The sequence below is a fragment of the Podarcis bocagei genome (genome assembly GCF_964188305.1).
Source record: "Podarcis bocagei genome assembly, chromosome: 6".
In the NCBI taxonomy this organism is placed as follows: domain Eukaryota; kingdom Metazoa; phylum Chordata; class Lepidosauria; order Squamata; family Lacertidae; genus Podarcis; species Podarcis bocagei.
Window position 1 is genome coordinate 82,666,890 of NC_138130.1, and position 12,744 is coordinate 82,679,633.

Below are 12,744 nucleotides of genomic sequence, written 5' to 3' on the forward strand. Positions count from 1 at the left end.
GGAGTTGATCGCAGTGTGGATTTGCCAAGCGTGCCTTCCTCTTAGCATGTTTCTCCCTTGCGTCCTGAGTTTGAGCGTCTTCAAAGCCCTTGACACCTTTGGTAAAGGCTGTTCTCCAACCGGAGTGCTCGCAGGCCAGTGTTTCCCAGTTGTCAGTGTTTTTACTACTTTTTTTAGATTTGCCTTGAGACAGTCTTTAAACCTCTTTTGTTGACCACCAGAATTAAGCTGGTTGTAGTTTAAAGCATCTAGAGGCTCTGGGTTAGAGAAGCCTTGTCAGACCTTTGAGAAGGCAGCCTCCTTTGTTCCTGACGTGATGCAGCCGTAGTGCTAAAATTTAACAGACCTGGCCCTGTAAATTGCCTGGAGAGAGGTGACCTCCTGGGAACCACAATTCAGCTAATTTCTTTGGAGGGAAAGAAATGGATAGAAAAGTGCAGCAAACAAAACTAATTACTTCATCACAGACATCCATCAAAGAGAATTAAAACCGTAGCTGTAACAGAGCCTTCCTCAACAAGAGGTTTTTGAGCCACTGTGCAGGCAGAAACTCCCCATGTGTGTCTCTTTGGATCCTAGCCAAATTCATTTGGCATTTCTTTGCAGACAAAACATTTCAGCTTTACCTTGAGACAGACCTTTAAAGGCCCGCTTCTATTGAACACTGATGAAGTTATGCCACCGAAATAATCCGTCCTTTCAGACGTTTCTGCCCAGGGCTCCACGGTGTCTGCACAGCCTTGGAATTACCGGCACAAAGTTGCATTTTTATTTTATTTTATCTAAAATGTATAGGTGAAGCAATATACCATGTGTTGGACATGGCTCAAAGCTGCTCCCTTGGTTGGTAGAAGGTAGAAGAGCTAAATTTGGAAATGTTTGCCTGCTAGACGCAGGCCAGGAATGGTCCATAATGCTGGAGACATGGGAGAGTGGATTTGGATTGTGGTTTGTTGTGGTTATTGGGTGGCCTTCAGCAGTCTGCCTTATCTTCGCCTCGGTTCCCATCTGTAAAATAGTAACATTATTGACCTAAATCATAAGGCTCTTGTGTGGCTAAATGGAATAAGGATTGAAAAATACTATGCACTCTAAGAGGGCTATTGAGAGTGTTGGGTGAAAATTACTGTAATTTGTTAGTTTCCAGCGCTGTCATGCTTTACAGTTCTTGGTTTGCACTATAGCCTGTGGGGGATGTTGAAGTGAAGGCTGTTTACATTTGCAGGAACATAGGAAGCTGCTTTATACTGTGTTAGACCATTTGTCCATATAGTTCAGTATCTTCTACACAGACTGGCAGTGGCTCTTCAGGATTTCACACAGGGTTTTCTGGTGGTGCCAAGATTTGAACCTGGAACCTTCTGCATGCAAAGCATTGGATGCCCTGCCTCTGAGCTATGGCCCCTTCTAGCTACAGTGGTATCTCGGGTTAAGTACTTCATTCGTTCTGAAGGTCCGTTCTTAAGCTGAAACTGTTCTTAACCTGAAGCACCACTTTAGCTAATGGGGCCTCCTGCTGCTGCCGCGCTGTCAAAGCACGATTTCTGTTCTCATCCTGAAGCAAAGTTCTTAACCTGAGGTACTGTTTCTGGGTTAGCGGCGTATGTAACCTGAAGCGTCTGTAACCCGAGGTACCACTGTACTTGAAACCAAAGGTGCGAACTCTTCCTAGTTGCCTCCACAAACTAGTGACTCCCTCCCCAATCCTCATTCCATTCTCTATATTGTGGGGATAATGATACTAAATTGTCTTGCAAGGTGTTGTAAGACTTATCAGGATAATATGAAGCAGGTGGAGCTCTTAGCAAAAGCACCTTGCAAGTACAAAGATTCATTGTGTGCGCATTGGCTGATCATCCCATTAGAGAGTTGAAAGGCCTTGATACATTTTGGAACTTGATGCAAACGGTACAGTTCTGTGTTTTGCACACTAAGGGAAATGTCAAGCGTAATAGAAGTGGTCTTGTCTCTCGGTTCCTCTGCTTTGCTTTAGCCTTTTGGGTGCACAGATCACTTTTCTCAGTGTTTCTCCAACTAAATGTTTGTACTTTGACTTCCCAATAGAAAAGACACAAGGCTGACAGTACGGTGAACAAAAAGAAAACAGTCGGTAAGGTCTTCTTTTAATTTCCTTTTAAATAAAGTACACACAGGGGGGAAAGTCACAACCTAATTGTCTTATTTGTTATTTCATTTATTTCACAAAGTTTATATGCTGCTTGATTGTAAAAATACAAGCCCTCAAAGCGATTCACGAAAAGCATAAAATGAACTTATCAGTCAAAGACAGTTAAAACAAACGATTGAAAACAGTAAAAAACAACAATCGGCAATGGGGGGGAAATCAAACACATGTCAGCATTTTCCATGTCTGGATAAACTTGTCTATTTTTAGCAGGCACTAAAAAGAGTATAGTGAAGATGCCCATCTGATTGCAGTAGGCAGGGAGCTCCAAGGTTTAGGTGCTGCCACACTAAAAGATGGAGTTCATACAAATGCGGAACTAATATATAAGATTATGGTTTATTTCGCTCTCGATAAACCATGATCTTTAGCCAAGGTTTGTTTTGGGCTCACTGATCATGATTTACTTGAACTTTTGGAGGCAGCGCTAAGCTAAGGATCATGCTTCCTTCCTTCCATATGTTAGCAGGGAATGGAAAAGTTGTCCAGATAAAAGCATTTTTACAAAGCCAGCAGCTATGGTTTACTATGACGTTCACAGTGGGTCAAAGATTACTTTTGGTTTCAATAATTTGTGATTTTTGACTAAATTCTAATATAACCTGCAAGAGAAAGAATTGGGAGAAAGTATATAATTGTTTAGATGCCACGTGTTGGTAATTAGTCATGATTGGAAGTTTTACCTTTTGCCTAATTATTATAAGTAGTACCTGATCACACTGCGCCAAGGGGGCACGAAACGACACTGCATTATCGTCATTATCAATTCTGCAAGAACGTGCCTTATCCCGCTTTAATTACTATATTCATTATTTCTCTTTGTGTTCCTGTTCCTTTGTCTTATTTGCTGTATTGTCATGGGCAATGGCAGATTCAAATCTAAATAAATGAAAATGAGAAATGCTTTATTTCGACTGAGTGATTAATGCTGTATTCTGCATCATTTCACACAGCCCCATTGTCTCTAATTACACAAAGGTAGAAATAGGCATCAATTGGGTCGGAGCAATCAGTGACAATGCAGTCACCGCACTGGTCTCAAGCACCACCATGGTGTATAATTGCATAGAATAGTATATTGTATATGATGAGCTGCCTGAGTATATTTAGATCCGTTCCCTTAAGTGATTTTAGCAGTGGCAATCCATATCCGAGAGAGAAATAATTACACTGGTTTATACAATTACTTGCAAGCTCCCGTTTTTAAATTAAAATGCGCAGTATTGACTTTGGGCTGAGGTTTTGGCAGAATATCAGGTTTTCTTTCTTTAATTTAAAGCATACTTTATGGGTCAAATTTCAGTGCCCATCCCCCCCCCCATTTTAATGTTGTAGATTTATCTGAAATAATGACAGGTTATCTTGAGCTGGTTATGAGAACAAGCCTCCTCCCCTTCTGGGCCTGTGATTTCCTCCTCTGGTGCTGCTTGGATCTGGCATTCAGAAACTTCCCCCTGTACTCTTTTATCAACTATAGCTTTCTGGGTCTGGTATACACATAACACTAAACCATGGCTCAGTGTTATGTGTGAACCTACCCTGGCCACCCGAGTATGATTTATGAACTATTGTGAAAGGTTACTCACTAACCAAAGTTTTTAGTTAGTTTGTCAACCTTAGCTAACGTTAATCTTGGTTTAGTGTTACATATTGACTGGGCCTCCTCCTTAACTATGGCTGAGGAGTTGTCATTACCCAAAAGCTACAGAGTCACTAGTGAAGAACAGCAAAATATTCAAGCCACTCTCAAGACTCAGCTCCTCTTGCTGGTGCATTTAACTGTTTTGTGATGTAATTGTGAGGTTTAAGTGATTGTGTGATGTCTCAGCTTCAACTAAGTTTTATAGATGATTGCCAACATTAACCATGGAAAGCCTTAGTCATGGTTTAGCATGTGCAAAGAAGGCCAGACTGTGGTTCATTTTAACGATGGTTAGTGGGAAGCAGCCGTCTTCAACCCATAGTTTAAGAAGCTGACTTATTTTTCTTTGGGTGTTTGGAGGATATACTAACTGTGGTTAATTCTAAACTGGAAGTTTCCAATGTGCTCTTCACAGTCACAATGGCAAAGACATGGGGAGTGTCCAGGGGCAGGCATAAGCTAGACTTATTCTCACAATGCTAAACCACACAAATGTGGCCACTTAAAACTTCACATTAATGGAGGAATTTGGGATTGTTTCAGCAACTGCTAAAACAAATCTGATCCCTGGGGGAGTTCTGCTTGACCCCCAGTTGACAACCCAATGAAAAAAGAAAGCTATAGCATTAAAACTTGCTTGTAGAGCATTTTGGGGAGATATCAGGGTCTTCTGAGCCTCCCCACTCTACTTTCTTTTTAGAGTGATCAATGACTCATAGACCAATCAGTGATAGGGAACATATTAATATGTGATAATTTAAAAGAGAGAGAGAAAAAAATATGCAGTTTTCTTTTTTCCTTGTTCTTCCAGTTTTAAGAAATGGAATGTGGCAGAATATTATGTGGAAAGAGGTAAGAACTACATTTAAGATGTTTTGCGAATTAGATACTTTTTAAATCTTGTAATGAACTCATAATTTTGATCTGCACTGAGGTTCTAAGAATGGGAGCTCAAGGTTCTTAGTTCATATATCTTCACAGAGCAATTCTTAGTGTTTCTCAGGTCATATGTGCTCTCTCATTTTAAATCCCAAGCAAGGAATGATTACTAATTGTGTAATATAAATGCATGTCTTCTTACTTGATATAGATGTGTCACTCATTGTTTATGGAAACAGAGAGGAGATGGACCACACTTAGAAAGGAGCCCTGGTAAAACGAGTTCAGAGTCCTATGTAGCAGTGGTTGGTTTATTTTCCAAGTGGTGGGTCCATATGCAGCCAAAATGGCGCCATCCATGCATGGAAAAGAAACATGGCACCAGCATGATTGGGGGAACACTAAGCTTTCTAGAAGTATAGACAGAAAACCCACAACTAAAACACCTCATTGAGTGCTGGAGCATGCTCAGTGTGACCATGTTGGTTAACTATTGGAGTAGAAAAATACAGGTGTGTATTTCTGGATTCGGATTGTGTCTGGGTTGATTTGTTTGTGGGTGAATCAAGGCTAGATCTCCAAATTCAGCCCAAAATTGGGTCAGGGTGGGGTGGGGGGGTGGAGCTTGCACAGTCCTAGTTAATAATGCCCGTCTTAAATCCTTGGGGGGGGGGGGGAGAAGAGAGCCAGTAAGGCAGATCATGAAATTAAATATGTAAGACAGCATTTTCACAGCATTAATACATTAGTAAAAATCCTGAAAGCCAGGAAGGATAATAGGGTACAATGTTGTCATTCAGCTCCTTGCCAATTTGAATACATCATATTTTATTCTAGAGTGCAGACTGCTTAAAATGGGCAGATGAAGAAGGGGCACATTTCATTTCACTCAGAACATGTATCGCCCTTCCGTTGGTACGATGTAGCTGCCACATTATGTAAACTAGGAACAAATTTGCAAAAGAAAGTGAGAAGGAAACAAAACCCAAGCTGCTTTAATATGCTTCAACCTGAAAAGAGGAATATGTTTTAAAACATCGAAGGAAGCAAAACTTGGAACACCTTTGTTCGATAAAGTGAATTGGAATAAAAGGATGAAAACCTTTGGCTTAGTGCAATAGGACCATTCACTCAGGTTACATACAACCCTTCATGCGGTTATGCTGCTTATAGGCCATTGAAGTCCACTGGATTTAGCCTGATAGACCGCTGGCAGAGGGATGCAGGTGGCACTGTGGGTTAAACCACTGAACCTAGGACTTGCTGATCAGAAGGTTGGCGGTTCGAATCCCCGCGACGGGGTGAGCTCCCGTTGCTCGGCCCCTGCTCCTGCCAACCTAGCAGTTCGAAAGCACGCCAAAGTTCAAGTAGATAAATAGGTACCGCTCCGGCGGGAAGGTAAACGGCATTTCCGTGCGCTGCTCTGGTTTGCCAGAAGCGGCTTAGTCATGCTGGCCACATGACCCGGAAGCTTTACGCTGGCTCCCTCGGTCAATAAAGCGAGATGAGCGCCGCAACCCCAGAGTCGGTCACGACTGGACCTAATGGTCAGGGGTCCCTTTACCTTTTACCTACCGCTGACAGATAAAACCAGGAAAAGAAAAGGGCAGAGTCAGCCATGCAGTTCTTTACTCCTGGTGTCCCTCTCTATTCCACATCTGCTCTATTTTCTGCCCAGCTCCCTCTTTCTCTTTGAGTCCCTGGATGCAGCCCTTTCCCCTCCCGTTTCGAATACCTGCCTTCTGATGCATCCATTGCATCAGTGCCTGCTTTTTGCCACTTCCACTCAGGAGGCATTGCTGGCTGGCAAGAGGCAAAGACCCCAGACTCTGTCCCTGCAGCGAATGGGCTCCCCTTAAAACTGTGAATGCTCATTATAACACACTGTTGTTTCCCCGCTTCTCTTGGTATGGAGGATTGACTAACTAACAGTATGGATGGACTCTTGTCTTTCTCTCTGTTCGTTTTCTCTCTTTTCATGCTGCTGCACTCCTGCCCCTGGCTCAACAGGTGGCAGTGGGAGATTTTGTGAAGGTCACCAATGGGCAGCACCTCCCAGCAGACATGATCATTTTATCTACCAGGTCAGATATGCTGAGTGGGTGTGAAATGACGCTTCTGCTAAACTGAGGTTTTTAAAGAAACAATCTTTGCACTTAAAGAAATTCAGATAATATGGGACGGCCTTCCTTTCTCCCTTCCCTGAATTGGCTACATGCAGGCACCTTCAGCTCATAGGGGCAGCATCTGAATGTGCACTAGAGCAGCACACTGGCTGCATTTGGGCAATCCTGTTAAGCTGACATGCGAATACACAAACCCCCTTATTCCTTCCTCTGTGTGAAAGCTGCAATTCAACCAGGAAGCCTCTAATTAACCATAGTTTCCTGCTCACTGGGAAAACCTATGGTTACTAACTTTGGAACAAGTGAGCACATCAAACCATAGTTTAATATTCTGCAGAATTGCATGCTCTCCTATTAACCCTCTCCCGTTAGGTAAAGAGCAAGCAGCCAACTTCCCGTGTTCCGTGAAAGATACTTTCTTCTTTTACATATTGGCACAGATACACGAGGCTCAATTCCTTGTGCCCTTACTATTACAAGTAATGTCTGAATGGAGAAACCAGATGGGCTGAGAGGATGACACTGTTCCATCTCATTGCATCCGTTGGTCCTCAAGGCGGATTGCACTGCAGGGGAATGAACCACATAATTTGTTTTGCTTCTGTGGTTTCTCCATACAGATGTTACTAGAACAGTGTTATGCTGGAAGTGGGTTCTGCTACACTGCTACATAAATTGATGTTGCATTATGGCAGAGTCTGGCCAATGTCCCTTAATGCTATTTGTGCTGGACATTTCTGCAAAGGATTGCTTTTGGTAACATCAGTTTTTCCCGTGGTGCATAGGATTTATTCATTTATTTAAATAGGCCTCAGTTCACCAGAGTCTGCATGTTCTGAAGGTGCTGTGTTTCTTGATTTTGTATAAAGCCTGCATTGCATTAATTTTTTTGCGCTGTTTGCATACTAAAAAATAAATAAAATCCTTATGATAGAGTTTGTTTGTTTTTTAAACAAAACACCACAAATTCAGTTAACAGTTTTGGGGGAAATCACTGCTTGAATTATTGTGTGTTGAGCCAGTGAGTGTACCTTTATTCTTTCTTACTTATTTTTCAGGCACCTTTCTTTTTAGAGGTTGCTTCTTAAGCATGGTGTGTATGATATATAACATGTTGCTATACTTTTACAGTGAACCTCAGGCGATGTGCTATATTGAAACATCTAATCTCGATGGGGAGACTAACCTTAAAATACGTCAGGTAAAAAAAACAACACAAATCTTTTGATTTTTTTGAAAAGTCGAGGAAATGATAACTAGGAATAGCAGAAATATTAGTTGGAATAAGAGGCTTGCTACAGCATGTCTGAATATTGGTTGTTCATTATAGCAGCCGTGTAAATATGTACTCATTGCTCAACTTAGCATAACCACAGCACCTATGAGAGGGGTATGGGAAGGCATTCTTGGGAGACTTCTTCTCCAGGGTTGTAGTCACAGGCTTAGGAACAGGGGAAGCTGCCTGATACCAAGTCAGATGTGATCTGTCTTGTCCAGTATTGTATACATCAGGACTGGGGGAATCTTTGGCCCTCCAGATGCCATTCCACTACAGCTCTCATCATCCTTGACCATGGACCATGCTTTTTGAGGGTGATGGGAGATGGAGACAGACAGTGGCTAGAGGGCCACAGGTCCTTTGTCTGGTCCACAGTGATTGGCAGTGGCTTTCCAGGCAGAGCTGTCGTCATCTGCTACCTCATCCTTTTAGCTGGAGAGAAACAGCAGGACCATCTGCATGCTTTAATACTGTCTCATGACTCCTCCAAAACTATGGCTTAGAATGTGCCTCTCCTTCGGTAGTAGAGAAAATGTCATCCCCAGCCACTTTCAAGTGGGTTGTCAAAAATCAATTGGGGCAGGGAATCTTTATTTAAGATGAGACAGCAGATGGTTTAGTCCTTTTTTATTATTTAAATGAGAAAGATGTTGTCTGAGATGCATCCCGGCAGCATCCGCATTTGCCACAGCTTGGCACAATGGGAAGGATACTTCTAGTAGAACCAGGAGAGTCTTAATGCAGTGTAAAGCAGGCAGCTTTACATGATAGACCCTGAACCCGGGGTAGCTAATGTGCTGCCCCCAGATGTTGCTCAGTTCCCATCAACGTGGCCAGCAGTTGGGGCTCGTGGGAGTGTTGAAGTCCCAACAGTTTCTGGAGGGGCACCATGCAATGTAGTCCTTCGCTAATTCACGAGAAGAGAAGAGTTTAGTTGATGACTGTGCCTGTGGACTGGTCCCTTGCAGGGTTTGACCCAGACTGCTTGCCTCCAGTCAAAAGAAGAAGTGATGAAAACATCTGGGAAAATAGAGTGCGACGGGCCCAACCGTCACTTGTACGACTTCACTGGAAACCTGCGTTTAGATGGCCAAAGGTATTCCTTGGATAAAAGAATAACTATTGCCATGTTTAATGCACATCCCCCACACACCCCATGTGCCTAAGCTTTACTCTAGGATACTGGAGGTCTTTTCTCCCCCGTGCGTGGCTATGCACATTTGAAGGGAGCTGGGAAGAGGGGTTGGCTCTGTATGCATGAGGGAATAGGATCACAGGGAATTGTGGGTCGTTGCCCAGGTTTCCCTCTGGTAGGGATGGATGAACCTATCCGTTTTGTTTTCTCTCATTTTCTTGTTTTTCCAATATGAAATTCTGTTCTCCATATTTCCACATTAATTTGATTTTTTTTAAATGTCCTCATGAAAATCCACCAGAATTTTAATGCAGGTTTCTTTAATTACACACATATTTGCATGAAAATTAGCCTAATACGTTCTTCTATTGAAAAAAAAAATCCCTTAAGAAAAAACATTTTTTGCATACTTTACCTAGTACACACATCTTTGTACACATTACTTGGTTGGGTAACTGCAATGCAAAATTCGCATTTAAAATTTATTTTAAATTTTAAGAACATCTTTGTGGTGCATCTTGTTTTTTGGACCATGTTGTTGTTTCTACCTCCAACCTTTTTCTCCTTCTTTATCCTCAGTCCAGTTCCGATTGGACCTGACCAGATCTTACTAAGAGGTGCACAGATAAGGAACACTCAGTGGGTTTTAGGAATTGTTGTCTACACAGGACACGATACGAAACTTATGCAGGTAAAGTTGGCTTTCCATTACCAAAGAGTAGCTTTGCCAGTTTTTCACCTCTGCTTATTTCTTTTCTATCTATCTATCTATCTATCTATCTATCTATCTATCTATCTATCTATCTATCATCTATCTATCTATCTATCATCTATCTATCTATCTATCTATCTATCTATCTATCTATCATCTATCTATCTATCTATCTATCTATCTATCTATCTATCTATCTGTTTGTCTGTCTATCTATCTATCTATCTATCTAGTTTATACTGGATTTTTTTTTTAAAAAAAGTGGTTTACCAAAAGATAAAACAATGAATTTATCTACAAGAAGAATTAACAACATTAATTTAAGACTTTCAAAAAGTTAAAATAGCAATAAGCTTAAAAACAGATTAAAGCTCCTATCAACTTTCTAAATATCTAGGTAGAGTTGTCTAAACAGAGATGTTTTTAGCAGGAGCCAAAAAAGAATACAGCGAAGGCACCTGCTTGACATCAGAAGGCAGGGAGTTCGAAAGTGCAAGTGCTGCCACACTAAAGGATTGAATTCTTACAAAGTGGGAGACTTCTAGGGAGGATAAACACCACTCCTCTAGCACAGTGGTTCCCAAACTTCCTGCCCCACATAGGCCACTTCACTTGAAAGTTGCTGAGGTTAATTATTTTTTTTCTGCTTAGCAGTTGTAATGTGCTGTGCTAATTTTTAATTGTATTTTCACCGCTTCTTTTATTTCTTATATATTGTATTTTATTGCACTTGCAATTTGAATTCTGTGGAATCTGAATCGTAATACAATAAGATCCAATATAAGCAGTGAAAAGAGCAATACAAATACAATTAAAATACAGATGGATATTTAACATGGACCACTTGAATGAAGCTTGCAAAGATTTGTTTCCCAACGGTAGCCTCACCTCGCTTTCCCCAGGGGCGAGTTAAGACCTAACTGCCCAAGGGAAGGAAGAAGTGAGAATGTTTGTTGATTCTGGGGAAGACTAAAATCATAGAACTGTAGTGTTGTAAGGGGACCCAATGGTCATCTAGTCCAACCCCCTGCATTTCAGGAATTTCAGCTAAAGAATGGCCACCAAGGAAAGATGGCCACTGCCATCCTGTTACGCTGCTGCTGAAAGAATTACACTTGCTGCAAATCAGATGCCAGGATAAGTTCAAGGCTCTGGTGTACAAAGCCCTGTATAACCTGGGACTAAATAATAGTCTCGTCCATTCTATACCCAACTGATCATTGCACTTTGCAGGAGAGGGACTTCTAGGTAGAATCTCCAGCATCTCCTTGTATTTCTGGGGGAAGTTCCTGCCTGAAATCCTGGTGAAGCAGTGCAGGCAGTATGGGGCTAGATGGTATAATAATAATAATAATAATAATAATAATAATAATAATAATAATAATAATAATAATAATAATAATAATATTTATACCCTGCCCAGAGCGGCTGGGCTTCCCCAGGCACTCTGGGCAGCTTCCAAAAAAATATTAAAATACTATAATACATCAAACATTAAAAGCTTCCCTAAACAGGGCTGCCTTCAGATGTCTTCTGAAAGTCTGGTAGTTGTTCTTCTCTTTGACATCTGATGGGAGGGCGTTCCACAGGGAAGGCGCCACTACTGAGAAGGCCCTCTGCCTGGTTCCCTGTAACTTGGCTTCTTGCAGTGAGGGAACCGCCAGAAGGCCCTCGGTGCTGGACCTCAGTGTCCAGGTAGAACGATGGGGGTGGAGACGCTCCTTCAGATGTTCCTCTGGCTCTTATATGATGAGCTCGGTGAATTGATTCAGCTTCTCTGCCTGTTCCTTTCCAGAATTCAACCAAAGCTCCCTTGAAGAGATCAAATGTGGAGAAAGTGACCAATATGCAGATTCTCATTTTGTTTTGCATCCTGCTCGTTATGGCTCTAGTGAGTGCTGTGGGTGCCTTACTATGGAACAGAACACATGGAGAAGTCATTTGGTACTTTGGCTCAAACAGTAAGCAAGTTCAGCATCTGTGTTTGTCTCTCTATGTGTGATCCTCTTATTCCAGAATCAAAAACACTGTCGCTTTAAGAGAACGAGTAAGACCACATCTGCACCACACATTTGAAGCACCATGATGCCGATTTAAACAGCTATGGCTTCCCCCAAAGTATCATGGGAACTGTAGTTTATTTAGGGTGCTGGGTGTTGTTAGAAAACCCCTATTCCCCTCACAGAGCTACAATCCCCAGAGTGGTTTAACAGTCAGTCCCTTTCCCCAGGAAACTCTTCGAGTTGTAGCTTTGAGAGGAATAGGGGTCTCTTGACAATGATTGACACCCTTAACAAACTACACTTCCCAGGATTCTTTGGGGGGAGCCATGACTGTTTCAAGTGGCACCACAGTCTTTAAATGTATGGTTCGGATCTGGCCATGCACTGGTAAGCTAAGATACTCACCTTAACTTCTGTACAGTTTAACAATTAAATACGTTCTGTCTACGGACTCCCATATTGTGCTCACTTGCCCTCCCAGGCTTTTCCCTTGGTCTTTCAGCCTGAAAGAAGCAGCTGTGCATTGGTGCCAAGGAAAAACACCTGCCCTTATTGTCTCAGCTGCTTACGGAGATCATTTTGCAGTGTTATGTATACAAGGGTAGGGTTGTGTTTTGCTTCCTCCTGGTCCTGTTTACCTCCCTTTAGCAGGTTTACTTGGAACCGACGTACAAAAGGCTGAGAAGACAATAGATGTTGCTGGACAGAAAAGCGGGAGGGAAAGGAAGGCATTTGTGTTTCAGTGCCAGTGATCCAGAAATTGTTTGGGGCCAGCATAGGGCA

General features: G+C 42.1%; 1 protein-coding gene across 9 annotated transcripts in view; it reads left to right on the top strand.

The window, feature by feature from the left end:
* The window catches only part of ATP8A2 (ATPase phospholipid transporting 8A2), a 341,618-nt gene that overhangs the window by 60,773 nt on the left and 268,101 nt on the right, over positions 1-12,744 (top strand). For 6 of the 9 annotated variants that reach the window (XM_081197884.1, XM_081197885.1, XM_081197886.1 and 3 more), the window contains exons 5-11: positions 2,065-2,110; positions 4,639-4,679; positions 6,717-6,790; positions 7,964-8,033; positions 9,080-9,207; positions 9,826-9,937; positions 11,754-11,919. In XM_081197884.1, the coding sequence (XP_081054010.1) occupies positions 2,065-2,110; positions 4,639-4,679; positions 6,717-6,790; positions 7,964-8,033; positions 9,080-9,207; positions 9,826-9,937; positions 11,754-11,919 (637 nt within the window). Of the gene's footprint in view, positions 1-2,064; positions 2,111-4,035; positions 4,118-4,638; positions 4,680-6,716; positions 6,791-7,963; positions 8,034-9,079; positions 9,208-9,825; positions 9,938-11,753; positions 11,920-12,744 lie in introns of those variants that run through there. The other 3 variants (XM_081197890.1, XM_081197891.1, XM_081197892.1) reach the window with 3 other exon arrangements.